The sequence below is a fragment of the Aspergillus alliaceus genome (assembly GCF_009176365.1).
Source record: "Aspergillus alliaceus strain CBS 536.65 unplaced genomic scaffold BDW43scaffold_3, whole genome shotgun sequence".
Lineage (NCBI taxonomy): Eukaryota > Fungi > Ascomycota > Eurotiomycetes > Eurotiales > Aspergillaceae > Aspergillus > Aspergillus alliaceus.
This window is the reverse complement of record NW_022474686.1, coordinates 1051169-1077247: the sequence shown is the minus strand read 5'-3', so window position 1 is coordinate 1077247 and position 26079 is coordinate 1051169. Positions and strand designations below refer to the sequence as shown.

Here is a 26079-nt window from a genome sequence, read left to right as displayed (position 1 = left end):
TCTCTCACTGAATGACGCTTCGGTGACGAGGTGGCATTGAATCCACCGTTTGGAAACGGTAAAGATACGAGAGGAACTAGTATCATCCCGGTATATTAGCCCTGCGTGCACGGCATCCTTGGTCAGCGATCGGCGCCTGGGATGGTATTCTTTCGGTATAGTCCATCGCACCAGCCGCAGTCGTGGGATTGGCCAGACCGCGCCCAAAGACGGTGACCTGGCAGCCTCAGGCTTCCCCTGGTGGGCATCGGCCACGCCGGTTGCAGCTTCAAGTCTCCATCATTCATTTCCATCCCCCTTCTCTTTCTTCCTCATCCTTCCTTTTCCCTCCCCACCTTGTCCTTCTCCTTCTCTTCCTTTTTCTTCATCGATTCCCCTCCTTCGTTTGATCTGACCCTTTTCATCCTCTCGTTGAACTTTCTCTCGTTAACTAACTCCTATTCTGTGTTTCGATGAACATCTAATGTCCTATTAGAGTTTCTCCTGATCTCCCCGTTACGATAATCACCAAAACCGGCGACATCATCGCCAGCACCTTTTTTTTTACCGGTTATCTGGTCTGGGCATTACCAGGTGCTGGATGCTCCTTGGTGTCACATTAAATAGTGGACTACTTTTTTAATACTGCATGGTGTTGCCATTCCTTCATTTCTTATATTTCCCAATTTCCTTACCAAATTTGACTCGGCATTCGCTGCGCGATCAAGCCAGTCCCAACCCTTTGTTATTTTTTCCCCATATCGATAACAGCGGAGCCTCTTGCTTTGTTTCCGTGATATCTCCCAAACGCTTCGCGGTACGATATGACAACCATTTGTACAACGCCCAATTCCCCACCCGAGCTATCCGGTTCCAAGTCCTCCAAATCCTCCTCCTTCCGCTCCTCCTCCCAACTCGACGGCCCTGACGGGATCTTCACGGATATATCCAACTTTGAAGACATCGGCCTCGAAGACGATGCGGACCTAGCCTATAACAATGCTGTCGCTTCGCCGTATGGGCGACCTGGTCTTCCACGGTCATCGACGGCCCGATTGCAGGCAAAGACCCCGATGATCACAACGCGGGAACTGACCACTGCCTCACAACAAACGAAGAGCTTGCATAAGCCTCACGCCCAAGCTAATGGAATACTGGGTCTGCAGACACGCGGTAGCTCTAGACCGAAGTCTGGGAACAAGCGTGACTCCGGTAACACCAAGTCGCAGCCATTGCAAACACCGAAATCTCAGCGTGCACGATCTACATCTCCTCTTCGGCCGACGTCTCATCTGGGATCATCACCATCTACTCATAGCTTGTCGCTGTCGCCGGCTAATGCTCGGCCCACTCTGAACCGAAAACAGTCCTGGCAGCCACATCGGAAGACCTTGAAAGAATTAGAGGAAGAATACCATGACTCGGATGAGGAATTACCAGAAGATGCGAGTCTGTGGAATGTTCCTATATCGCCTCGACCGCTTGAAGACCGTTCTACCTCTCGAAGCGCGAGCCCAAACGGCCGGAGCCCAGGACCTCGGCCGCTTCCCTTGTCGCATTCCGTTAAGGACGCTCAATTACCGGCTGCAAGATCACCAAGCAGATCCCAACGCGCTCGGCCACCCGTGCGATCCAGCTCTGCTGGCCCTGAACGCGGTCAGATCTCCCCGCGGAATCCCCGTGTTTATTCATATAATAGCATGATGTCCGATTTATCGGAAGAAGCAAAGATCATAACCGAGGCTTTAGAGCATCATGCAGATGAGCGCGAACGGAAGCGGGGAGAGAATCTGCAAAGCGGTTTATCCTCCCTAAGGTCAAGCGAGGACTCAAAGCGAGGGTCTAGGGGCACTATTGAGCTGCCCCCACTTCAAAAATCCAATATAATGATAGATCCCTTACCCATCAGCAAGGAAAAGGAGAAGGTTCTGACGCGAACGCGGCCTAGCTGGCTTCCTCCCAAAGACCAGAAAGAAGAGAAGAAGCACCTGAAGGAGTATAAGAGAATGATGGCACTATCACGGGAAGCAGGTAAGTTATCCTTCTTTTCTGATAGGACTTCTTGCAAGTTTATCACTGACCCTGACGGAACAGACAAACGTCGGGCCGCCAAGGCTGCTTCGGCCAAGTGCGAAAAGGACAACACTCGAGAAACGCTTCAGCGTATCTGGGACGATTATGTATACACCAACTGGGATCAAGCCATGAGTGAAACCCGAACACGTGAATTGTGGTGGCGTGGTGTACCTGCGCGCAACAGAGGAACAACCTGGCAGCGTGCCATCGGCAATGAGCTGTCTTTATCGGAGGAAACGTACAAGAAAGCATTGCAGCGGGCCAAAGATGTCCTGTCAAGGCCCGACAGTGATGCTGGAGAGAGCAACAAAAGAATGCGAGAGTGGTTTGAGGCAATTGAAGCCGACGCATCTAAAGCATTTCCGGAATTGAGACTCTTCCAGGAAGGCGGACCTTTACGGGAGACATTGATTGATGTGTTGCAGGCGTACTCCATGTATCGGAGTGATGTGGGCTATATTAATGGCCTCCACGTAAGTAACACGGCTGCGAATCTCACGTGCGTCGTTTATGCTAATAATCGACTAGACAATTGCTGCTCTTCTCGTTCTTCAATTCCCAACCCCTTCATCTGCGTTCCTAGCCATGGCTAATGCACTCAATCGGTCTCTGCCTGTTGCTTTTCTTACCTTAGACCGCGGAGCAATCGGTCGTACTTTTTCACTAGCGGCCGCGATGCTCCGTTATAAATTCCCTCGTCTAGCCACTCACCTTTCGGAAACGCTTCAACTTTCGGATGCAGAAATTTGGGAACCAATGTTCCGCTCTCTCCTGACAAATGGTCTAGACTTGGACCGTGTCAGCCGTGTTTGGGACTGCTGGGTATTCGAGGGAGATCGCATTATGATCCGCGCTGCAGTCGCAGTTCTTGGTTGCCTGCAGCCGCAGCTGTTTGGATTTAACAAACCGGACGACGAGACTCGTGCTATGGTTAGAGATATCCTTGGAGGGGGCCCCCGCAGTGCCGGAGCCAAGCCCAGGGAGCGTCACAGTGCTCCTGAACCATCGGCATCGGGCTTCGGCGGTGGTCAATTTACCAATGCCGGCGTTGGTGACTACTGGATACTGACGGCCGCCGGTGATGAAGATGGATTTATGAACGAAGTTAGGGAAGCGGGCAAAGTGCGGAACTAGGAGTTTGGGCAGTTGAAGTTATTATTATCTCATCTAGCCACTGTTGACCCCTCGAGGGTATTATTACTACCACGTGTATACCTATCATTCGTTTGACCCGTGTTTATTCCTTCATCCTCCTCTCGTTGGATATTCTTATTCTCTAGGCGGTTCAAGCACTTCATCGCAACCAAGCTAATTATCAATTTATTCATGATATCCCCTTGAACACCCCATCGAAAGTGATCACCATTGTCTCTAGATCTCGAGATGCCTGCATATCTCTGATAGCAACAGAGTACGGTGCCTCAACTTATAATGTACAGCACATCCCTAGCGCGGCTGACATGCACGTATTCATGCCAACTCCTAGTCCATCTATTGCAAGTTATTTTTAGATTCCCGGTCTTCCTTACATTGCCAGAAGCTCTGGGGTTAGGTAATAATACTCTTCTACTCTTTGAGACTTGACTCAGGCTAAGGTTTGGGCTTAGTCTTGGTTGCATCTAGGCTTGCAATTTGACAATCTATCCGGTTGACATTTGTACAGCGTATTTTATGACTCGTGTATTAGATTACAATAAGAAGGAAAATAATTGGAAAAGACATGTAGGTATGTATGTACATATGTACCTAGAAGTGTGGCTGATATTTACTACCGTATAATATTTTCAAGAAACAGACATTATTTTCAAATAAATCCTCTCCCAACCTGGCCAAAGATACAAACACCACCGTCTCTAGAAATCACATATCCGCCCTCAAACTTGTGCATGGACTCATAAACGACGTTACCGCCGAATTTAGGATATACCGTCTATTATATCATCTTTGAAAGGAAGATATCCAGCGGTCGAAAGGTACACAAATAGCGTAGTGTAGTGTTGTGTTCCTTCTTGCACCGGCAAAGCGATCACCAAGCTATTTTTGCGATTATGCTTTTTGGGAATTGCCGGACCAGTAGTTTTCGAAGCTCGTCCATGAGTAGGATACCTAGCGCCAGCGCCAGAGGGATGAACCAGAACTCGATGGGTACTGGTGCGGTGTTGAATAATCTGTGGAAGCCCGGGACCTCGGTGACGAAGATGGCGATGACAAGGGATATGGCCATCGACAGTGGGAGCCAGGGGTTACGGCGTTGCCTGCGGACGGGGTCTGCTTGGAGGATTGACATGCGTTTGTTGCGCACAGAGAGGATGTTACCCCACTGGAGCATGACGAGACTCACGAAGTAGACGCCTTGGCCGACGTTGTTGAAGTTGGTCAGCTCGTCCTGTGTGTAGCCATAGAAACCATCTGAGTACTTCTCAAATGCGAAGACGAGGGCATGGAATGGGATGCCTGCTTTCTTGTACATGTAGAGAAAGAACATTGAATGCGCACAGAATGCCTCCATGACACCGACGAAGAGGTATGATTGTCCGTATATCTTCAGGTTGATCAAGTGGTCTTTTTTGTGATTTCGTGGGGGTACGCTGAGAAGGTCGTATTCCTCCTTTTCCATGATGAGCGCAAGGGAGCAGAATAAGTCTGTGAACACACAGATGATGATCATAAGGAAAGAGCTTAGGGGCAGTGGGACGCCGAAGAACACGTTCATCAAGACTGGCCATATCTCGGACCAACTGCCGGCAGGCAGCAAATATGCGATCACTTTTTGGAGGTTTTGGAAAACGAGTCGACCCAGTCGAATCGCCTGAGCAATCGAATCGAATTTGTCGAGAAGTACTAGATCGGCTGCCTCGATTGCAACGTCACTGCCGGAGACCACCGCAATACCAACGTCGGCTGCACGTAATGCCGGAGCATCATTGACACCGTCTCCCGTTACAGCGACGACGTTGTCACGGCTCTTGAGTTCCTCTACAATGCGGAACTTTTGTTCGGGTGAAGTTCGAGCAAACACGATTTCTTCATACTTGCACACAGCATCCCACTGCCAATCGTTGAGGGATGCAATATGCTTGCCGTCAACCAGGAGGCTGTGGTGAGATTGAAGTGAATGCTTCTCGTCATTCTCGTCATTAGTGAAGGGCTTCAGGTCATCCACAGTATCTGGCTCAGCGGTGCCACTGAAGATACCGATATCTCTTGCGATAGCTGCCGCAGTTAAACTGAAGTCACCTGTAACCATGAAGAAACGAATACCAGCTTTTCGACAAGCGGCTACCGTATCTGCAGTCTCCGGTCGTGGTGGATCGATGATCCCGAAAATCCCAGTAACCGTCAGATTCTGGACACATTCATTCAAAACCTCCTCGTTAAAATCATTTGACCCAATAGCAGCGCGAGGAGTGAAGCGCCGCTGACAGAGAACAATCACACGCTCCGCCTTTCTGGATAATTCAGCTTGGAAATTTGAGAACATCTCTTTTGCCTTTTCGTCCAGAGCCTTGCTCGTGCTATCGTATCCAGATAGATATGAGGTGCATTTCGGAAGTAGAACATCTGGTGCACCTTTAACGAAAACAAGGTACCCGTCTGTATTGGTAGGATCCCGATGTATCGTTAGCATCCACTTGTTCTTCGAATTGAAGGGGATCTGGTGAATCCTCTCGAACGAGGAGAGCTGATTACGACCATCGGGCATGATAGTTTCGGCAAAGCGTAGGACAGCGGCATCAGTGGCATTTCCCGTGACATCTCGCTCATTAATAGGCAAAGCAATCGTTGCCGGGTCAAAGAATGCATCATTACACAACAATGATCCTCGAACCAAGCTTTTCAATGGCTCTGACATGTCATTGCGCTGTAAGCTGAAGAGCTGATCCACATCCAGCGCGGTATCGAGTAGGCCTAGTGATCTGACGGACATCTTATTCTGGGTTAAAGTGCCTGTCTTGTCCGAACAAATGACATTTACGCAGCCCAATGTTTCGACTGTGGCAAGACCCTTGGGTAAGATATTGGCCTTTTTCATGCGTTTCGCAACCATCATGAGAGTAAGAGCAACTCCGACTGGCATGCCCTCGGGTATGAAAGCAACAACGCAGCCCATGACATTGTTCAACATTGCCACGACATTCATGAAGGCGAAGTGGTCAACGCGCAACCAACCGACCCAGGTAAGTAAGATCAACAGGACCAAAGTAAGGGTGAGGCCAATGATAATCGTCACAAACCGCGTAATCTCCTTTTGGATGAGAGTTGGCTTCTCCTTGACACCAGCAGTCATCTTGGCTATACGGCCCATTACAGAGCCGCTGCCTGTAAGCACAACCATGCCAACTGCATTCCCATTTGTCACACTGGTGCCCATAAAGGCGATATTTCTGGTTTCCAGAAAGTTGTCGTCGGTAGCGTCTATTGCTCCGTCGATCTCATCAGACTCGCCAGTGAGGACAGCACGATCAAAGCGAACATCTCCGGAGCTTTGGAAGAGACGCATGTCTGCTGGAACCTTATTTCCAATGGCGACGTAAACTATATCACCAACGACAAGCTCTGTAGAGGGGACTTTGATCTGTTTCCCATCGCGAAGAACCAGTGCTTCCGATGGAAGCAGGTTGAGTATCGAGTTCATCACATGCTTCGTAGACCAGTCCTGAAAGGCAGAAAAGCTTGCTTGCAGAACAATAACGATGATAACCAAGATTGCCATCGCAAGACTAGGCACCGAGGGGGGGTCGCTCAAAGGTTTCCAGCAGATGAAGAAGATGATAACACCAACCCACAGCACCGAACAGAAACCCCCAAAGACATATCCGAGGATTTTCTTGAGGTAATTCTCTCGGTGGTGTGCAATTACGTTCTTGCCGTCACGTTGAAGCCGTTGAGCAGCAGTCGATGAACTGAGACCGTATCTGCAGTCGACATTGAGTTGCTGAGATACTCTGTCAGTGCTGAGAATATGGAAGTCTAGGCTCTCGAAGTAATCCTGATCTGGATGCCTCTCCTTCTCTTGTCTCTCCTTCACTACCTCTTCAGTCGCTTTCTGTGTCTCTGATATCTGGATTGACAGAGTCCGAAATTCGATGGGAATACCGGCAGTCCCAGAGTTCTGTATTCCAGTTCGCCCGCTCTTCGCAGTGTCCCTGCTCAGGGAACGAGGACGGCCCAGCTGCTGGGGTTGATACACGCCTCCCTGGGCCTCCGGAGACGAGGTACCGTCGAACTTGATGGTTGTTCGTCGCTCCGGTCGACCCAAGCGCTGTGCAGCACCCGTTTCTAAATCCTTCTCGGCAGGATCTGAAGACGATGGTGAGTCGGCCATGGCAGATATGACAAGTCACCAAATTAAACAGACAACGAGAGCACAAGGGGATTATTTCGAGGAGTCTGCCGGATCGTAAATGATATAGCAAGGAGAGAGGGAGGAAGGGAGAAGAGGTAAGATCGTGAACAGAGAGATTCACTCACAGCTGGGTGGTATTTATCCTCCCGGTACTGTGTAGGCAACCACTGCTCCTAGACCAAAGGAGGAGAAAGGATACGGGCCTTCGCTTAGGAAGGCGCTGAACAGCTAGCCTGATAAGACCAGCCATAGAGACAGTATGCCGAAATTGACGAGTCCGTGGGCTAGGCGGGCACGAAGGATGGGAATAGCCATCTCCGCCAGAGTTCGTGGGATTCCATGACAGAGGGATTGCCGTTTTAGGCAATAGAGTGGGCTGCCTCAGGTTCTGGTAAAAGCATGGCTACTCTCTATATTTACCTGAATCGCTTGTAACTGATGTACGAGGGAATTTTTCCATCCAACGACCTCGGTCGTCGGCTCCTGAGATGATGATTTCGATGGCAGAGTAAAAATCGCGCAGCCATTTCCGTTATGAAACCTTTCTAAGGTTGGATCAAGCTCAGATTAGGTCGGTGGATGCGCCACAGTAAGCCCAGTACTTTGGTTGACCATCGAGGCTCAGGCGTATTGTGATCGACCTTTGCTTGCTTATTCCCCGACTGCCAATGTGTGGTTGAGGAAAATCCCTCAAGATGTTTGGATTGCTTGAAATTAAACGAACCGCCGCCGCTTTCGAATTTACCACCTGCGCCTTTTATTGGAACCAATAGGCATTCGAGTTTTCAAAACTCCCACGTTTTCCTCCGTTTCTTTTTTTTGAATTATCTTTTTACTTTTCCCGAGGCGTACACGGGAATGTGTCATATTGAATAGAAATCGAATATTGTTATCCAACCTTGACTCAAGTCACAGCCCAGAGAGGCAACCCGAGTCACACACACCACACCTGAGCCTTAATATAGCAACTCCGCAATGGTACTATATTCAGGGGGTTTATGTCCTCCAAATTTCACGTTTGTTTTCATTATAACTCTCTCGTAATCGAATGATATAAGAGAGTACTTTTTGATAATGATGTTTTTCGCGGCCAGGATAGGGTCTACCCGCTCCGCTCCTCTTTCCCTCCGGAGTTTATCCTTCGCGGGCTTTTACCATTCGTTAATCAGGATTGTATTTCCTTCCTTTCTCTCCCCCTCTTTGATATCCACCTTCCGGGTATGTGTGTCAGCTTGTACTTGACAGGATCTTTTAGGGAGCTGGAATCCAGAACCATTTGCACGTGGCGCAAGTCGAACAGTTTAGGTAAGAGTCACGGTGTTCTTGGCTGTTACTATAATGGCTTATTCCCCTCTCTCTTCTGTCTTGTTATTGATTGAACTACTGCAGGGGTCTCTCAGAATTGATGTTGTGGAAACTAAAATGCCGATAGATTGTGCATATTCCACATTCTTTTCCGCTACTCGATGTATATATAGCAGTTTTACCAACGGTGTTGGCCAAACGTGCCAGACAAATCATATTCATATATGGCTATGAAAATCGATTGCTAAATTTGGCTCTCGGCATTGACCGAATGCTAACCCTATCATTACGCTATAAAGGACGAAAAATGAAACAAATAAAAGCCCAAGCTCACCGCAAATCAAATGAGAGGCGTGCTCGACTATACCCAAATCTAAGTTCCCTCCCGCGGTTTCCCCAGGTTTTTTTACATAACAACTCACAACGAGCGCTTTCTTCGCCCAATCCGATCTTGACGAGCGAATTTCCCTTGCACCTCTGGCTCCCTTAAACAGAAAGCCTAGTGACTCCCTTTGATGAGAAAACAAAATGCCACATCCGCACCCCCCCTACATAGAATCTCACCAATTAGCGCAGCCGCATCCATGGGATTGATATGGTCAGTTGACCCGGTACTCGCATATGCTCAAGCCTTTATATGAGCTCGGCCGTCTGTGCCCATAAGATAGATTCCTTAATCCAAAAACCGCATCGTAGCGAAATCATACAAACCACAATGTCCCGACGACAAAATACCTACGGTACATGTACTCCCCATCGACATCAACTGCACTCCCCCGTCCACAAAACAGGCCCTAACTTCCTCGCCGCATTAACCCTCCCCAACGTCCTGACACGATGCTGGTCGCCCAGAAACGAATCACCTGATGACGAAGAGAGACATAACCTCTTGTCTCCCTCTTCTGTGGTACCGTCCTCCCTAACAGAGAGATACGGCCCATGCACCGAAATCCTCCACTATGGCTCCCACAGCTGCGTAAGACTGTATGCCCGAAAACAGTCACCGTCTATAGGTGCCCCGAAACAACTTCACGTCGTCAAGGTCCTCCGCCGTTCGTCAAACGCTTTCGTCAGAGCTACTAATCGCTTCGAACAATCCCTCTCATCGGCCGTCTCTCATCCCAATCTCCTCCAGACTCTGGAGGTCCTTCAGAATGACCGCGGCGAGACCTGCCTGGTCATGGATTATTGTGCGGGAGGCGATCTGAACACGCTTATCGCGACGTCTGAAGAGACCCTAGATGTATCTGATGCGAACTGTTTCTTTAAGCAGATCATGCGCGCAGTAGTGTATCTTCACGAGAATGCCATTGCGCATCGTGGTCTCAGGACGGAGAATATCCTTCTTACGGCCCGGGGCGCGGTGAAGGTTGCTGACTTTGGGAGTGCGGAGTGGCTGCTAGATGAGGTTGCAGGGGGCGAGCAGGCGGAAAGTCGGATACGGCCGCAGTTGTCGTCGCTTTCCTCGCCTCCGCGGAAGACCGTGGGGTCGACGCCCTATCTTGCCCCGGAGGAATATCGAGATTGTGCAATGGTTGATCCACGGGCTGGTGATGTCTGGGCTGCAGGGCTTGTGTACATGGCGATGAGGTGGGGTCGGTTGCTGTGGAAGATGCCATGCGTGGACCAGGATGGGAATTACTGTGCGTATCTCAGGGGACGGCAAACTTACGAGGGATATCCTCCGATTGAGGAGTTGGAAGAGGTAAGTTTGCGCTCTTTGCTTGGGATTTGTCAGTGCTAATTGGGGGCTAGACGCGGTGTCGTAATGTGATCTATGCGATGTTGCATCCCGATCCTGTCCGGAGGATTAGGGCGTCTGAGGTGCTGAGGTCGGAATGGATATATGGGGTGCGGGTGTGCGATGCAGGGAAAATGGGGTGGTAAGTGTGGCTGGCTTCTCTGGTTGGATATTTTACACATATAATGGCTGGTTCCATACCTTGAATATGGTTAGCAAATAACGAATCGTCTATGATGAAATATCAAATTGTGAATTTGTCATTTCTATTACAGTGCCCATATGCCGTGTAGGATTATATACTGGATACGCTCCTGAAATTACCTAGTATCGCAGGCACCTGACATATGCCTGGTGAATATTGTGTGAATTGTTGGATACTTTGATAATCAGGCCCCATATAAAAAGCGCTCATGATTCCCACCTAGATAGATAGGCCTTCTTGATAGTCCTATTGGATCGTAAATGTGATCATTTTGACATTATATCTTACAATTTTCATACCCGATATTCTACATTATATAGAATAAAAGGTATGTAGATTACCTAGTCATAAACCTTTTTAGACGGTTCCAGCGGCCAGCACATATCCTCCATCTACCACAATCGTCTGCCCATTGAGATACTGGTTCGTGGTAGCGAAGAGAACAGTGTTGGCCATATCCTCGTCTTTACCTGGTCGAGCCGCAGGGACCTTTTGCTCATACTTCTCCTTGGCAAGCTCACTCTTCTGCTTCTCATCACTCTCACCAGCAGTCATCTCACTCGGGAAAACCCCGGGCGCAATATTATTAACACGAATCCGCAACCCAGACGAAGAAATCTCATGCGCCAACATCTTTGTCAAATGAATAGCAGCCGCCTTCGACGCATTATACGCAAAATGATGCTGCGAAACCTTCACAATCCCCGAAATCGACGAGATATTAATCACCGTACTCGACCAGCCCTTCTCCTGCTCGGACCCCTTCTGAAGCAATGGCAACAACGCCGTGGTAGTCATAAACAGCTGCGTGACATTGGTGCGGTAAACATCACTCCATTCCTGGGGATCAAGTGCACTACTCTCGAACAGCTCCTTGCGCAGCTCAGTAGGGTCTTCCTTCTCCGTTGTCTGGGTCTGGCTGCTAATGCCGGCGTTGTTGATCAAGATCGAGAGGTACTTTTCGCGCGAGGAGATCTCCTGTGCTAGCTTGTCTACTGAGCTCTTGTCGGTAATGTCGGATGTGATGGGGATGATCTGGCCCGGTATGTTCTTGCTGTAGAGCTCTGCGACGCGGTCGAGTTTCTCGGAGGTGCGGCCTGTGATGTAGACTTTTGCGCCGTTGACGGCCAGGGCTTGCGTGGCCATTAGGCCGATGCCCGAGCCTCCTCCGGTGATGAGGGCAACTGGGGAGGTTTTTTTTGTTAATGTTTTAGTCGTATTGTGGAGAACGCGTGGGTTTTTACTTACCTTTGCCTTTGACATTGAAGAGGTTCTCAAGCTTGAAGTTTTCGTTGCTTGCCTTGGCCTCCATTTTGATTGCTTCAGATACTACTCGATGAGGTATAGTAGTGAATTGGCTAAAGGAAGATGTAGAGAATTGAGCTGTAGAATGTACTTGGGAAGGCTTCTGAAGAGCGCTATAGCTTGATTTGAGGTTATATCGGATTGGACAGCTTGATCTAAGAAGGCGTGGGAGGAGATTCTGTCGGTACATGATGGAATTGAAATCTAACTAGGTGTAGAAACAAATGTTTTTATATACATGTTAGAAGTGGATGTTCTGTTTGTCGAACGTGGTGAGGCAAGTATTGCCTCATCGGTATGACGTCGAGATGGGGTTGGATGAGTTACCGACCAATTCACCAACAAGACTGTGGGTCACGGTTTATGTCTAGATTCATGCAACGGTTCCTTGCTTGCCTTGATCTAGGATCCAACGGGAGTATTCAGTACCTATGTTGTCTCGGATCTGCTCAACTTTGCCCGTATCGTGACCCCGATATCTTACTCACCGAGCTTACATATTTGAAGTAAAACGGGTTTAACTCTCATCTACGGAGCATTCAACTAAGTATCACTTCTCTCATTTTATTTATAGCTTATTGTCCAAACTAGAAATAGATAAATGCGACAGTCCAGCTGCCTACAGTTTGGCCTTGGCCCCGATCGCCTCACTCGCAGGGGCCACTTCGACCATCATCTTACCCGTATTGACACCCTTGTATAGGTCTACCAAGCCCTGAGGCGCAGCCTCTAGTCCACCAGGAATAATGTGCTCCTTGCGCTTGAGCTTACCCTGCATCAGCCATTCCGACAAGTCCTTCAACGCGACCGGGTATTTCTTAGCGTAGTCGAAGACAATGAAGCCCTTCATGGTCACTCGTTGCGACTATCGAAAACATTGTCAGCAATCACTCACCTCACAGAAGAGAAACGCACAATAAACTTACAATTACAGTCATAAAGCTTGCGGGACCCTGCGGCTTCGCTGAATTATACTGACTGATCGCACCACAGATGGCAAACCGAGCGTCGCGCGCAGCCCGCGCAAGACACGCATCGAGAATCTCACCCCCAGTATTATCAAAAAACACATCGATATACTCTGGGGTTGCATCCTTCAACTGCTTCTTCCAATCCTTGTCCTTGTAGTTGATAGCCGCATCGAAGCCCAGCTCGTTGCGCAGGAAGTCGCATTTATCAGCGCTACCCGCCAATCCAACAACCCGTTTCGCGCCCTTGATCTTCGCAATCTGTCCGGCCACCATGCCCGTAGCGCCTGCAGCGCCGGAAACGACGACTGTATCGCCCGGTTTCGGCTGTCCAACTTCCGTCATACCGAAGTACGCGGTCAACCCTGTCATGCCAAGCACCGACATTGCGTCGGTGGGCTTGCATCCCGGGGGAATGACGACCTTTTGTGCCTCCTTTGGGCCCAGGAGGGCGTACTCTTGCCAGCCGGAGTAAGCGATCACCCAGTCTCCAACTTTATATTGGGTTTTAAGGTTGCTGCCGACGCCGATCACTTGGGCGATACTCTGGCCGCGCATGACGCTACCACGCTCGACGGGGGCGATGTAGGATCGCTTAGCGGTGAGCCATTGGCGCATCGCCGGGTCGAGCGAAAGGTAGTGGACGCGAGTGAGGACTTTATCGTCGGGAATATCGTCGGGGATGGTTGTGGAGGAGATCTTGAAGGTGCCGTTCGGCGATGGATCGATTGCCGGTGAGGGCGTATTGGCGTAGATAGCTTGTCGGTTAGTAATAGGCATTTTGATTGAGCTCAACGATATTCGCTAAAAGTGGGTGCAGAAGGAGAGAGATACATATAATGGATGATATGTTCTGTCTAGGAGTGAGATTCAGCCCTCCTTTGTCACTTGACCATGGAGCCTCGGCTGTTGATACATAACCGAATTGGCTAAGATCACTAATCACTATCTTTTTCTGAGATACGTTTGGCCACCCTAGATAACGCCTTGTTCTGAGCCCAAATATCCCAAGGTCAATAAAACCTTCGCCTATCATACATCCTTGGTTGAAACAGAGAGTTTCTCAAGGGAAAAACGAATGAATACACATGTGCTAATTCAGCGACACAACGTTGGCCACAATAATAAGAAAGGAGTATTTAAAGCTAGTTAACGAACTTATGAAGCCATGATGATGTAAGTACCATACTTTTCCCCATTTGATCCTTATCGCGATAAGGGGAACGTGACCACCTGTTTCCATTGCTTTTTGACTTTTAGTCGTCATTGTTCTTCAGCGGAACGTTGAGGCGGATACTCAGCCGTTGATGCAATTGGGATCTATTCATAGTTATTGTCCGTCTGAGAAAGATGAAGATCTACAGCCCCTTCCATGGTGAAGAAACCTCAATCTACCCCTGAGTTTGTACCCTGACGTCATAGGCACATCAGGTATGATGTCGAAGAATTAAAGATTAAAGGTGCTGTGATGACGACTTGAATATCTCGAATATATAAAGGCTTGAAGACAATACAACTCCTCTGGGAAAGATTCTTCTCTGTTATATACTTCCTAGAGTCGAAACGACATTGAAAGAAAAGTCAACTTCAAAACATCCACCATGAATAGCACTCAGCCACCTTACTATTCCTCCTCCTTCGGCGACCCCACTCAACACCCCAACTCTTCTCAGCCAATTGGCACTCAGGTTGGGGCTGCAGACCCTTCTGACCCTCGAACTGGACCTGCTCCACACACAGCTGGTCCACACAAGTCCGACATCATCAACAAGCTTGATCCTCGCGTCGATAGCGACTTGAGCAAGCAGAAGAAGTCAAGCAACGCTGGTGTTGGCGGTGTTGGCGGCGCCGGTGCTGACAACACCTACACTGGATCATCTGCTCAGAAGACGGCTGGTCCCCACAGCTCTGACACAGGCAATAAGCTTGACCCTCGCGTCGACAGCGATGTGGACAACCGTGCCCGACAGGCACCGGGAACTGTATCGAGCGATCCTCGTACAGGACCTGCCCAGACAACTGCTGGGCCTCATGAGTCTGACTTGGGTAACAAAGTTGACTCCCACATTGACAGTGGTGTAGACAACCGTGCATCTGAACCCGTGTCGAGTAACACTCGCGCTGCACATGCTCAGCGAACGGCTGGTCCGCACGATTCTGATATGGGTAACAAACTTGATCCCCGCGTTGATAGCGACGTGGATAACCGGGCCCGTCACGCACCAGGCACTATTGCCAGCGATGCTCGCACTGGGCCTGCCCCAAGAACTGCTGGTCCCCATAGCTCTGATATGGGTAACAAGCTTGACCCTCGCATTGATAGCGATGTGGACAACCGTGCGCAGCATGCGCCAAGTTCCTCCTATAATCGCGAGACCTCTCATCTGGGTGGCACTCAGGCAGGAGGCATCACGAGCACAACTGGTCCCCACGACTCAAAAATCGGTAACAAACTTGACCCCCGGGTTGACAGCGACCTCGACAACCGCGCCCAGTATGCACCAGGCATGACTAAGACAGGAAATGAGAACCCGTATGCTACGCAGGATACCTCGTTCAGCCGCGGCTCCAACACCGGTCCCCATCAGTCCAACATGATGAATAAACTCGACCCTCGCGTAGACGCACAGACGAGTGACATGTCTAACAAAACAACTACTCAATCCCACGGCTCCCAATTCTCGGGTGCTACTCGTGCTCAATACGACGACAATACCATCGGACGATCCACCGGGACCGGTTTCGCGTCCAGCGGCGTAGGATACCGACCGGCGGAATCTTCCGGCAGCGCACCTGGATCTAGGTCCGCTCAGAAGGGCGCGAACGTTGGTTCTGATGTAAAGGGTGTTTTCGCTGGTGCTCACGTAAGTGATACTCCCAGTTATGGATGAACATGACCAACGTGTGCCATGGATAGGGTATGGGAGAATCTCTGCGTGGCGGTCTCAACGCGGCGGTTGATAAGACCTTCGGTCACGAGGAGGGCGTCGCTAAGAACGATGCCATTGCCAGTCGAGGCGAACGCGAGATGCGCACTGGAAACTTCAGCAAGGGAAACAATCACTGAGTTTGACCTTACTGGGTAGGTATGAGTTCACGATGTTATGAATAGTTTGTGTATAATATCTATTGATTTTGTGCTTTTTTATGACAATACGTGGAATAGTAGGAATGACCACAGTTTTCTATATTCAGTCAGTTGGGTGTATCCACTCCGTAGTAGGACATTTTATCCACGGAAGCGGCGGGAATGGAAACCAACTTAAGTAGTAGTAAGATAAGAGTGGAACCAGAGCTTGATGTGACTGATCCAATGCAGAATGACTTCACATCCAGATCTTGGATGTAATGATGAACACATTCCCTCCGATTCTTTATGCAGGATTGGTTATACCTTGTATCGGACAAGCAATGGACAAAAGATCCATTGTGGAGCAATCTTCCATTCATGCTAAACCATTTTTGATTTTTAAGATTTGAAACTATTGCTTGTTAACTTGCGGCCATGAGGGGATGAGAAAAAAAAAAAATCTACAGGAAGCATCTTCCGGGCTTGCCGGAGGGCTGTGCAGTGGAACCTCCTCATTAAATACTTGAATTCAGATTTTCCCTCTTCTTCTCTGTTCTTATTGCTCACGTTTCTCCACCGAAGGCAACCCTAGCTGAGGATTGATTACAGAACCAGTGGAAGAAAAGAAAGGAACCGAACCGGGTTACAGCTAAGGACAGTTCCGCTTCCTTGGTATTAAATCGCCAGTACGAATACGATCAAGTTCTTCTCCCAAGACCATTCTAGTCCTTCATTATTACTACTAGTTTGAATCTCCATCTCGACTCTTAACACTCTCTTTACATGTGATTCACGACTCCATACCGTTTGGTTCTTATTCTTATTATTGTTATTCTTAGCATATTTCTCTCTTTGCTTCTTTCTTCTCTCTATACTTTTTCTTCCCCCTCGCCCTTGAATTATGTCAGCTTCTTCTTGTATAGTCTAACTTGCAATACCTTCCCTATATGTGTAAATCGAGGATCTCCGCCGCCTTCCCTCGCAATTTCCTCGACTATGGCTATCCTCGCAGCTCCACCTGCAGGCCATGATCTAGTCAATGCCATCGGGGAGCCCCCGCGGGCTCACTTATGGCCCTTACCGGTTGGAAATACCAGCTCAGACAGCGATGAGCCGATAGTGAACGGCCTAGATGCCGCTCGAGAGGATGAAGCCGACGAAGTGGTTGGCGTCAGCATCAGTCGCACCCAGAGTCGCATGAAGTCCCGCTCCACCCCGGCAGAGGAAAAGTCCCGTGCGATGGAACGCAATGGGGGCTATTTTGATACCATTCCCGACACCGAGGACTCGAGCGGTCTCTATACCTCCGATATCACCGCGGAGCCAGAGCAATTGCCGGAGGCCTCCCTACCAGAAGCGAGTCAGCCTCCAGCTTCTGCCCTGAGTATGGCGCCCCAGAACGAAACGTCTTTTTCTAAGGATAGTGCCAACGGTCGCACCAGTTTCACCCGGTCGATCTTGAAGAGTGGCTTGCCATTGCGACCTCGAGCCTGGTCGGGCGACGCCATGAAGAAATTCTTGCCCGATTTTGGGTATCTCACTAAGCGGACTACATTACCTTTTCGCTCCTCGCAGAATCGCTCTCGTAGTCAGACACTAAAGCCTTGCCCGTCCAAGCTGACGCTGGACCAAGGGGAGGACTCCCATACAAAGACGCGGCGGAGATCGTTGAACGATTCCGATCCTTGCAACGGACTTGTGGATGAGCCGATCTCTGACTTGAAGCCTCTTGATGGCGTGACGGCGGCCAAACATTCGTTTACCCGTCGCCCTAGTGCAACTGCTCCGTCGATGCTTCGGAGATCATCCTCAGACCAATCCTTATATCTGAGAGCGTCATCCACAGCATCGTCGCTTGATCAGCGACCTCAGTATGAGCATATTCACACTCAAGTCAACAGTCGGTTCAAAGCCATCAAGGACAGTATTCAGGACTCTAGTAGCCGCTTGCTTAGTATGCCTAGCTTGCACCTACAAGACTTGCGGAGTGACTGGGGCTATAGACCTTTCCTCAGCGATATCGCGAATCGTAAAGGCAACAATTACTCCGATGAACCGCCGGCTACGAGTGAAACATATCGAGAGCAGATGTCATCGCAACTCGGAACTCGTCCGCCGCGGGCTAACTCCAATTCGTGGCATCCCGTGTTAAATGAAGCTATGTCTGAGTTAAGTGGCGATGTTGTCATCATGGGAGGCTATCGAGGATCCATCCTGCGTTCCGCGAAGCCACCGCAGCGTCAACTGTGGGTTCCGATGAAAGTCGGGCTAAACCTCCGCAAGGTGGACCTTGAAGTAGGCTTGAACCCGGAGGACGAGGAGCGCATGGAGGAAACGATCATTCCCTCAGGGGTTCTGTCGCATATTGGGCCCGTGGACATCTGCCGTCGGCTATTGAAGCACCTCCGAAAGTGCGATAATGCCGTCAAAGGTGACCTCCGCGTATGGGATTATGGTTACGATTGGCGTCTGAGTCCACATCTTCTCTCAAAAAGATTGATCAAGTTCCTCGAGGGCTTGCCGTGCAATGCGCCCAATGTTCCGCCCGAGAAGCGGGGTGCCCATGTTGTGGCGCACAGTCTGGGAGGGTTGATTACCCGACACGCCGTAAACCAGCGCCCAGAACTCTTCGCTAGTGTTCTCTACGCCGGTGTCCCGCAACACTGTGTCAATATCCTAGGTCCCCTTCGCAACGGTGACGATGTATTACTCAGTTCTCGTGTCCTCACAGCTCAAGTGAACTTCACATTCCGCACCAGCTTTGCCCTTCTTCCCGAAGATGGGCACTGTTTTATCGATAAGCGCACCAAAGAAGAATATCGGGTGGACTTCTTCAACGCTCAAAATTGGGATGAATACCGGCTCTCCCCTTGCATCAATCCAGCCCTTCCACCCATGACGAACAAGGGCTTTGGCCTTAAGGACAACATTGGGAAACGCTTCTCCGCTGTTCTAAGCAGCAAGGAGAGTCTGCCATCGGAGGAGTCACCGGAAGACGAGCAGCAAGACCCGAATCAGACCGGTCGCAGCAATCCGAATCCCATTACTGACCCAGCTGACAAGGCCTCCGCTCTCGCTCCAAACATCGAGGGCGTTGTCGGTCCCACGTCCAACCTACGGGGCTCGGCCAACGTCAAAGCAACCACTGCCGTAACCATCCCCCGAGCTTCAGCTATGACCTATCTGGAGCGCACCCTCGCCGAGATCCTCCGCTTCAAGCAAGAACTCGCTTTCAACCCCTCTCATCAATCTAACAACCGCTATCCGCCTTTCGCAGTTCTATACGGTAAATCTGTTCCTACCCTCTACGGCGCGCGCGTCGCGTCGCGCGAACACATCAAACACCAAGACGCCTACGATGATCTCGCCTTCGCTGCAGGTGACGGTGTCTGCCTCGCATCTGCGGCAATGCTACCCCCAGGTTATCGAATCATCAAACACGGTCTGGTCAAAAGCGATCGCGGTCACGTCGGGTTATTGGGTGATCTAGAAGGTGTGGGCCAATGTCTTCGGGCTTTAGTGCGCGGAAGACGAGAGGGCGTAGGAATCAACGAATCGTCCTCATTGGCCTGAAGATTCCTCTTCTCTTTTCTTATTATCTAGCCTTTTGCAACGATACCCATACATTCCCCCACCCCCGGGCTTATAGAAACTCATCCTCTTCCCATCACCTTTCCAATGAACCTCTCCAATGACTATTCTTGACCGATCATCTTGGATGAACCAAACTCATGCTTATGATGATTATCATACGAGAAATGACAAAATCTGCATTACATCTTCACGTTATTCAGAAGAAAACCCCTCTCTTGCATAGAGTGCTGCGGCTATATCTGTATATATTCACTATTTATATAGAAAAAAAATTGTATATACATCGAATCTATCTGTAACATAGCATAGGCGGATTGAATGTAACTCTTTTGTTCTTTTTTCTTTTCTTTTTTCAATGGAACCGTAACCACATAGTCTATAAGTTATTTTACCCAAATGTCCCGAGATCCGAAGAAAAGAAAGAGAAAAATAAACAAACAAGAACCCCCAGAAAGAACCAAAATGGTAAAATGTAAAACACGCCTTTATGCCAGAAAAACAAAACATGAGCTAAACAAGGCATGATAGAATAGAAATAAAAACAGAAGACACGGTCTAACCCGTCCGCGAGTTGGCAATGTTCAGGACTAGGATGTCTGTCGCACCGACCTTGGTCAACTCGTCCATCACAGTGGCGATTTTCTTCTTCTCGACCATCGAGCTGATGGCGACCCAGCCGTCTTCCTCGAGGGCGGTCACGGTGGGGGCGCGCTTGCCAGGGGTGATGCTGGCGGCAGTGTGGAGTTCGCTACGAGGGATGTTGTATTGGCACAAGACGTATTTCTGGGCGGCTATAGTAAAGAGATTAGCTGTTGTAAGAAGAAGTGGACAAAGGCGAAAGGAAGTTCGAAAAAAAAAAATGATGACATACTGATGACACCACGGATACGGGAGGTGATAAGTTCCACGAGAGGGTTCTGGGTTTTCTTGGACTTCACGAGAACAGAGGTACTCTCGACAACGGTATCGATGGCCTTGAGACCAGCGGCCTTCATAGTTTCACCAGATTCTGTGTGAGGTTCGGTCAGCTCGGTTTCATAAACAGTCATGATAGATCTGTTCAAGAGAACGTACCGACAAGGTCGACAATGCCATCGGCAACACCCAAAGCGCAAGCAGCCTCAACGCTACCACCAACGTACTTGATCTTAGTGCTGAGCTTGTTGGTATCATCGACACCTTCAAGCTTGGCGAAGAACGCCTCGGTGAGGCCCGTGAAGCTGGTGACAACATTGCGGCCAATCAATTGCTTCGCCTCAGTGACATTGCCCTTCTCCGGCACCTGCACCTGCAACTTGCAGGCTCCGAAGCCAAGATCCATGATCTCCTCCACGTCGGAGGTCTCGCCGTTGGGCAGCTGCGCATCGTGCTCAGCGACCTGATCGCGACCGGTGATACCAAGGTCGACGCGACCCTCGCCGACAAAAGTGGGGATATCTGCGGCAGGGAGGAAGATAAGCGCGATGGGGAGGTTCTTCACCAGGGCGATGTCGAGGCGGGTCTCGCGACGGAATTGAATGTCAACACCGGCCAAAAGGTCCAAGGTCGCCTGTTGGAGCCGACCCTCTGTTGCCAGAGATTCTCGTATTAGCTGGAGCTCATCTTTATTTTCATGGATTTGGTGTGACGGGGCTCATGCTTCAATTTGCGATATAGGAGTGGAGTGAGTCATGGCGGGTTACTTGCTTTTAGGGACGGCGAAAAGGAGTCTTCCTTCAAGGCTGAGACGAAAATGTTAGTATTTGCAGGTTATATTTCAAAGCCATTGCCTATCTGGAGGTCCGTATAGAAACATGGGAGTGATTGACTCACTGATTAACGAGATCCATCTTTGATGACGATCACTGCGCGGGGTAGTTGCTGGAACAATTGAGAGAGGGAAGGAAAAGTATGGCGGGCGGGTTGATTATTGTATGCCAGTATAAAGCGAAAACAAACCGGTGTAGGCAATATAATACGTCTAACACTGTGCAGAATTGACTTAAATAGGAGGTTTTCGCAGAGATGGGGAGAGTTAGACCGGAGAAAGGAACGAAATCGGAGCACAGAGTCTGAATCAGTGAGGAGTGGGGTATTTGATGCCCTACAAATCAGGCTCAATAGGTCATGTTCCCGGAACCTGTAATCTAATTGGTTGGCTGGAATAAAATGCAGGTTCCCAGCGGCTTTTAAGGTAGCATAACATTTGATCACTAAAATTAGTCTTAAATCACTCTTTTTGGCGCAAGCGGCTTTCTGGGTCCAAGCTACGGAGTGAATACATCTACTCCCTATTATATACCACTAAACACTACAATGTTGGAGAGTCAAAGGGACGCAGATATCATACCTTACGACTTAATATGTTTGAACTTCAATAGGTGTCCTTCATTCATAATAATTGCCAATATTCCGTCGCTTTAAGTCAAAACGAGGCATGAAAGGAAACGCATTTTCCTATCATACATACGGTAGTCTTTACAAAAAACTGCGCTAAGATGTAATGCTTCAGAATACCAGTTGTTGCTGCATAAACACGGTAGGTTTTAGTCAATTGTGTCCAGCTACAGCTGCTCTGCGCTACTGATGAGTCGTTCGATCAAGCTTTCATCTGCTTTTGCAGGATCTGCCAAAATATCTCCCACCGTCCTCACAAGTCCAGCAAGTCTCCGACGGCGGATGTTCTGTTCTAGTTCGGCACTCTTTTGCTTGGCTATCTCAAGTAGGGGTGCTGGTAAGTTTGCCAGACGTGCTACATTCAGCCCGTAACTGCGATGCGCGACACCCTCTCCCACCTCGTAGAGAAATGTGAGCTCTTCTTCTTCACTAGAACCTGACTCGGTAAAACGCATGTGCACATTCCGAAGTTCATTGTCGGGGAAGGAATGCACCATTGTGGAAAGATGCTGGTAATGGGTAATAAAAAGTGTGAGACTTCGAATCGTCCGAATCATATAATCCAGAACTGCCTGCGCGATCGCAACACCATCGTGGGTAGATGTGCCTCGACCCAGTTCATCCAAAATGACAAGGGAGCGAGGTGTTGCTTGCTTTAAAATATCCGCTGTCTCAGAAAGTTCAACCATGAATGTAGATTCACCAGCCAACATGTTGTCAAAAGCTCCCATGCGGGTAAACACGGCATCTAGCATACCTAGTTTCGCTGACCGAGCAGGTACGTAAGAGCCAATCTGACCCATAATGGCTATGAGTGCTACTTGTCGCACGTAGCTGGACTTACCCCCCATGTTGGGACCTGTAACAAGGAGAGCACGTGTCTTGTCGCTGTCCATGTCAATGCCATTGGGGACATAACTATCCAACAAAAGTTGTTCAACCATTGGATGGCGTCCCTGATCGACCTGGATACAGGTATGATCCGTGTACTCAGGTTTTACATAGCCGGGCTGGGTAGCAATGGTCGCAAGAGAGATTAGACAATCAAGTGCCGCAAGGGACTGTACGCTGTCACGGAAAGACTGGTAGCTAGCAGATATATCAGCCAGAAGGGATATGTACGCTTTGTCACAGGCTGCCGCTAATGCTTCTTTGTGCTGGTCCCGCTGTCGCAGAAGCCGGATAACTTCTGGTGTATGGAATCTCGAAACCGTCTTGGTCCCTGAAATCTTCACCCACGATGCTGGCACCTTTTTGATGGACGATGACTTGTTCTCAACCGCGATCAAATATTCAATGCCCGCAACTGTGACGTATTCTACTTTTCCCCTCCCGAGGCTCTCGCCGGCCACAGAGCGATGTTCCTCAAGTTCGTGCTCCACGCCGGCAATCCCGAGCTTGTGTTCACTAATCTCCTCTGTCTCCTCCGACTCCCGGAAAAACTCATATTTGTCATCATTCCTGGCTGCATGCATGCTTATTTTGCCCAGAAAACGCACGACATCTTCTAGGATTGTCGGAAGAGACGCTACTGCCTTACTAGTAAGAGGCGAGGTGAATCCAGTATCAGCAGAAGACTTGACATCAGCAAACTCCTGTGCGATCATCTGTAAGGTTTGTAAAACCGTAAGAAGCTCGGGCCGGGTACACTATGCGTTGATTAGTATCGACGTTATCGCATATTTTGGGTGGCGGTAAATTACCTTTCCATAATATATCCGGATCAAAGACTTCTCCAAATCAGTTCTGACTTTTCCAAGCAGCCCCTTCAGCCGTTCTACGAGAACCACCTTTTCTGGGCTCTTCAGTTCTTCAACGGCGTTAACCCTTTCTTCAAGACTGGATTTATCCAGCAAAGGGCGCCCCACCCATTTTCTCAGCAATCTTTGGCCAAAACGAGTCTGCGTCCGGTCTAACGTCCAGAAAAGGCTGCCTTTGGCGGAGTAGTCGGTTTGGTTAAGATAGATCTCGAGGCTTGTTAAAGTATTTGCGTTGAGAAGCATGTGTGACCGAGAGGAAAAATGTTGAAAATACTTTGTGAGCTGGAAAACGTGCTCCAAGCCGTACTCTGCCATATGTTTAATCATGGCAGACAAGCAGATAGTTACCCGCTCGGGCAGACTGAGCACCTTCTGGAGCAGGCTGCTCGCTTGCGCATCGTCTGCAGCATTGGCCTTCTTCATCCTCTCCGCATAAAAGCTGGATATATGGCTGTGTGACTCGGCTGCGGCTGTTTTTGTTTTGAAGGCCTTCTCAACACGAATCTTGTCGCCGAAAACATTAGTTTTGTTACCAGAGAGATGTTGAACAAGCTTCTCCGTGGCCTTTGATAAATCACCAACTATAAGAATCTCACAGGGTGCCATATGAAGAAGCCTGGTTTCAATCTCACTCCTCATAAACCCATCTTCAAATTCATCATGCACTATGTCACCTGTTGCCGGCTGAACAGCGACAATTCCCACATGTACCTTTTCGTCATTGTCCCCGCCCTTCATGTTTGACTCTGTAATGCAGAGCATATACCCAGTTGTCATCGAAGTACTGGTCCCTGATATCGAAGCTGTAGATCCCTCCAAGCCTTCCATATCATCAATATACGTGCCCTTTGTATACAGATTGGTAAGCTTGCGTCCGAAGGGCGCATTGCGGTTATCACCAGCGGCTTTCAGGGCAGCAGTCTCCATTTGTCTGACCACTCCAACTTTATGGCCAGCAGAAACGAGACGCTTAACATGAACATGTAGTCTATGTACCGGTATACTGGCCGATGCAAATCGATCGAGATGGGCCTCCGAAGGATCTATAGTACTCTTAAGCAGAGCCCAACAGAAGAAGGGTACTACATAACTCAAGATTGATACTTACGTTCGTCAAATCTGAATTTTCCGGGAATACAGACAATATTCAACTCCTTCGCGGCTATCCTGGCATCCTCGCCGAAGAACCGGAATTTGTACCCCACCTCGACTACCAAAACCGTATCCATATGTTTGCGCTTTATATCAATAACCTGCTTTTCCATAGGAGTAAGCTTGCTCCCACCTTTCTTCGCCGTGGCCTTCCCTTTCGGTGGAGGGGGCGGCGACGGGTCATCGTCCTCGTCGGCCTCTGCAGCGTCCTCTGAAACAGCTTCAGTGGCCGCATTTCTGCCAATTCCAATCAGACAGTCGGCCCCGCCTAATCTCCTCACAAATTTCTGATGCAGCTTCTCTCTTTCCTTGGTTCGTTCCTTTGCAAATTCTGGCTCCGCATTGGGGGAGCTGGCGAACTTAGACAGCTCTGTTCTCTGGCTACTATCTGACGATAACGGACGCTCGATATGCGTTTCTTTCAAGCTTCCCCCTGTATCTTTTGTACGCGACCCATTTGTTCTAGCGCGCTTTGGTGCAGGTGCTATAACATTGTCATCGTCGTCGTCCTCATCGGCATTATCGATGTTGTTTGTCGGAGCGCTCCCAATTCCCCTCTGTTTCTCTTCCGGACTTGCAACCTCTTCACCCACTTGATCTATTTCGTCCTTTCCTGAAGCGCTATTGGGTGAGTTTTTCGGCAAGGATTGTGGTTTCTTAGTGAAAAAGCTCGAGATGGTCGGTTGTTTTCGTTTCAGATCCGGGGAGGAAGGCGACGGCTGAGAAGATACAGGCATCATTTCCAACCTGGAGGTTTTCGTAAGCCACAGAAGCTTCAGTAAGGCCTTCGATTTGTAGAGTACTTCAACAAAAAACCGAAATGAAAAGGATAGACTGGGCGTGTGAATCAGCGTCGGGATCAGTGGCAAAGGATGCTCAGCAACAGATTGCGGAGAAAACAATTGTGATAGACCTAGTCAATGGGCAAATATGCACCCAATTAATCTTCTGTCACCCGCTCTTTAAGTTCCCGCATAGTAATAGTGTCTCTTAGATCTAATGAACTCCTGTCAGTCCACCGCTTTGGAGCTTAACGCGTGACGCGGTACCCGTGTTCCCCCTTTAATTAAATACTGCTTATCTAATCAGTCACAGTTGACCAGCTGCGAATAGGGCTACATCTTCAGACGAGTTGAGCACAATGTGATAACGGAATAACACTTATTATCTATCTTAAGTATAATCTATACATGTGCTAATT

At 49.2% G+C, this 26079-nt stretch overlaps 9 protein-coding genes across 9 annotated transcripts; 4 read left to right on the top strand and 5 right to left on the bottom strand.

Moving 5' to 3' along the window:
* The first annotated feature begins 445 nt into the window (after positions 1-445).
* On the top strand, positions 446-3204 carry BDW43DRAFT_121347 (putative TBC domain protein). Its single transcript, XM_032038081.1, has 3 exons — positions 446-2010; positions 2074-2528; positions 2584-3204. The coding sequence occupies exons 1-3, from the start codon at positions 804-806 to the stop codon at positions 3187-3189; spliced, it is 2268 nt and encodes a 755-aa protein (XP_031905507.1). The 5' UTR covers positions 446-803; the 3' UTR covers positions 3190-3204.
* Positions 3205-3831: 627 nt separating this feature from the next.
* On the bottom strand, positions 3832-7704 carry BDW43DRAFT_121384 (cation-translocating P-type ATPase). Its single transcript, XM_032038082.1, has 2 exons — positions 7528-7704; positions 3832-7446 (listed from the first exon to the last, which is right to left on the bottom strand). The coding sequence occupies exon 2, from the start codon at positions 7379-7381 to the stop codon at positions 4082-4084; it is 3300 nt and encodes a 1099-aa protein (XP_031905506.1). The 5' UTR covers positions 7382-7446; positions 7528-7704; the 3' UTR covers positions 3832-4081.
* Positions 7705-9422: 1718 nt separating this feature from the next.
* BDW43DRAFT_306515 (serine/threonine-protein kinase) lies at positions 9423-10594 on the top strand (the record flags this gene model as incomplete). The annotated part of the gene is made up of 2 exons (XM_032046043.1): positions 9423-10412; positions 10463-10594. 2 exons carry the CDS (start codon positions 9423-9425, stop codon positions 10592-10594), a joined length of 1122 nt encoding a protein of 373 aa, XP_031905505.1.
* A 416-nt stretch (positions 10595-11010) lies between these two features.
* Positions 11011-11965, bottom strand: BDW43DRAFT_320400 (SDR family NAD(P)-dependent oxidoreductase; the record flags this gene model as incomplete). Its single annotated transcript, XM_032049074.1, has 2 exons — positions 11011-11837; positions 11902-11965. The coding sequence occupies 2 exons, from the start codon at positions 11963-11965 to the stop codon at positions 11011-11013; spliced, it is 891 nt and encodes a 296-aa protein (XP_031905504.1).
* Positions 11966-12489: 524 nt separating this feature from the next.
* On the bottom strand, positions 12490-13834 carry BDW43DRAFT_262290 (NADP-dependent oxidoreductase). Its single transcript, XM_032040412.1, has 2 exons — positions 12885-13834; positions 12490-12823 (listed from the first exon to the last, which is right to left on the bottom strand). The coding sequence occupies exons 1-2, from the start codon at positions 13704-13706 to the stop codon at positions 12578-12580; spliced, it is 1068 nt and encodes a 355-aa protein (XP_031905503.1). The 5' UTR covers positions 13707-13834; the 3' UTR covers positions 12490-12577.
* A 538-nt stretch (positions 13835-14372) lies between these two features.
* Positions 14373-16566, top strand: dprC. The gene is made up of 2 exons (XM_032038076.1): positions 14373-15790; positions 15844-16566. The coding sequence occupies exons 1-2, from the start codon at positions 14528-14530 to the stop codon at positions 15991-15993; spliced, it is 1413 nt and encodes a 470-aa protein (XP_031905502.1). The 5' UTR covers positions 14373-14527; the 3' UTR covers positions 15994-16566.
* Position 16567: 1 nt separating this feature from the next.
* On the top strand, positions 16568-19868 carry BDW43DRAFT_121275 (uncharacterized protein). The gene has a single exon (XM_032038077.1). The coding sequence runs from the start codon at positions 16993-16995 to the stop codon at positions 19567-19569; it is 2577 nt and encodes an 858-aa protein (XP_031905501.1). The 5' UTR covers positions 16568-16992; the 3' UTR covers positions 19570-19868.
* A 149-nt stretch (positions 19869-20017) lies between these two features.
* Positions 20018-21763, bottom strand: BDW43DRAFT_121250 (ATP phosphoribosyltransferase). Its single transcript, XM_032038075.1, has 5 exons — positions 21403-21763; positions 21277-21311; positions 20665-21156; positions 20462-20599; positions 20018-20381 (listed from the first exon to the last, which is right to left on the bottom strand). The coding sequence occupies exons 1-5, from the start codon at positions 21417-21419 to the stop codon at positions 20146-20148; spliced, it is 918 nt and encodes a 305-aa protein (XP_031905500.1). The 5' UTR covers positions 21420-21763; the 3' UTR covers positions 20018-20145.
* Positions 21764-22092: 329 nt separating this feature from the next.
* msh3 (mismatch repair protein MSH3) lies at positions 22093-25888 on the bottom strand. Its single transcript, XM_032040411.1, has 3 exons — positions 24835-25888; positions 23670-24769; positions 22093-23615 (listed from the first exon to the last, which is right to left on the bottom strand). Exons 1-3 carry the CDS (start codon positions 25616-25618, stop codon positions 22134-22136), a joined length of 3366 nt encoding a protein of 1121 aa, XP_031905499.1. The 5' UTR covers positions 25619-25888; the 3' UTR covers positions 22093-22133.
* Between the last annotated feature and the right edge of the window lie 191 nt (positions 25889-26079).

Coding starts and splice junctions, on each gene's coding strand:
- BDW43DRAFT_121347 (XM_032038081.1), top strand. CDS start 804: ATGACAACCATTTGTACAACGCCCAATTCCCCACCCGAGCTATCCGGT. Junction 2,011..2,073: donor GGCACTATCACGGGAAGCAG/GTAAGTTATCCT, acceptor CTGACGGAACAG/ACAAACGTCGGGCCGCCAAG. Junction 2,529..2,583: donor GCTATATTAATGGCCTCCAC/GTAAGTAACACG, acceptor ATAATCGACTAG/ACAATTGCTGCTCTTCTCGT.
- BDW43DRAFT_121384 (XM_032038082.1), bottom strand. CDS start 7,381: ATGGCCGACTCACCATCGTCTTCAGATCCTGCCGAGAAGGATTTAGAA.
- BDW43DRAFT_262290 (XM_032040412.1), bottom strand. CDS start 13,706: ATGCCTATTACTAACCGACAAGCTATCTACGCCAATACGCCCTCACCG. Junction 12,824..12,884: donor CAAGCTTTATGACTGTAATT/GTAAGTTTATTG, acceptor TGTTTTCGATAG/TCGCAACGAGTGACCATGAA.
- dprC (XM_032038076.1), top strand. CDS start 14,528: ATGAATAGCACTCAGCCACCTTACTATTCCTCCTCCTTCGGCGACCCC. Junction 15,791..15,843: donor GTGTTTTCGCTGGTGCTCAC/GTAAGTGATACT, acceptor TGCCATGGATAG/GGTATGGGAGAATCTCTGCG.
- BDW43DRAFT_121275 (XM_032038077.1), top strand. CDS start 16,993: ATGGCTATCCTCGCAGCTCCACCTGCAGGCCATGATCTAGTCAATGCC.
- BDW43DRAFT_121250 (XM_032038075.1), bottom strand. Junction 20,600..20,664: donor TGGCATTGTCGACCTTGTCG/GTACGTTCTCTT, acceptor AACCTCACACAG/AATCTGGTGAAACTATGAAG. Junction 20,382..20,461: donor CCGTATCCGTGGTGTCATCA/GTATGTCATCAT, acceptor TCTTTACTATAG/CCGCCCAGAAATACGTCTTG.
- msh3 (XM_032040411.1), bottom strand. CDS start 25,618: ATGATGCCTGTATCTTCTCAGCCGTCGCCTTCCTCCCCGGATCTGAAA. Junction 24,770..24,834: donor AAAATTCAGATTTGACGAAC/GTAAGTATCAAT, acceptor AGAGTACTATAG/ATCCTTCGGAGGCCCATCTC. Junction 23,616..23,669: donor TCCGGATATATTATGGAAAG/GTAATTTACCGC, acceptor ATCAACGCATAG/TGTACCCGGCCCGAGCTTCT.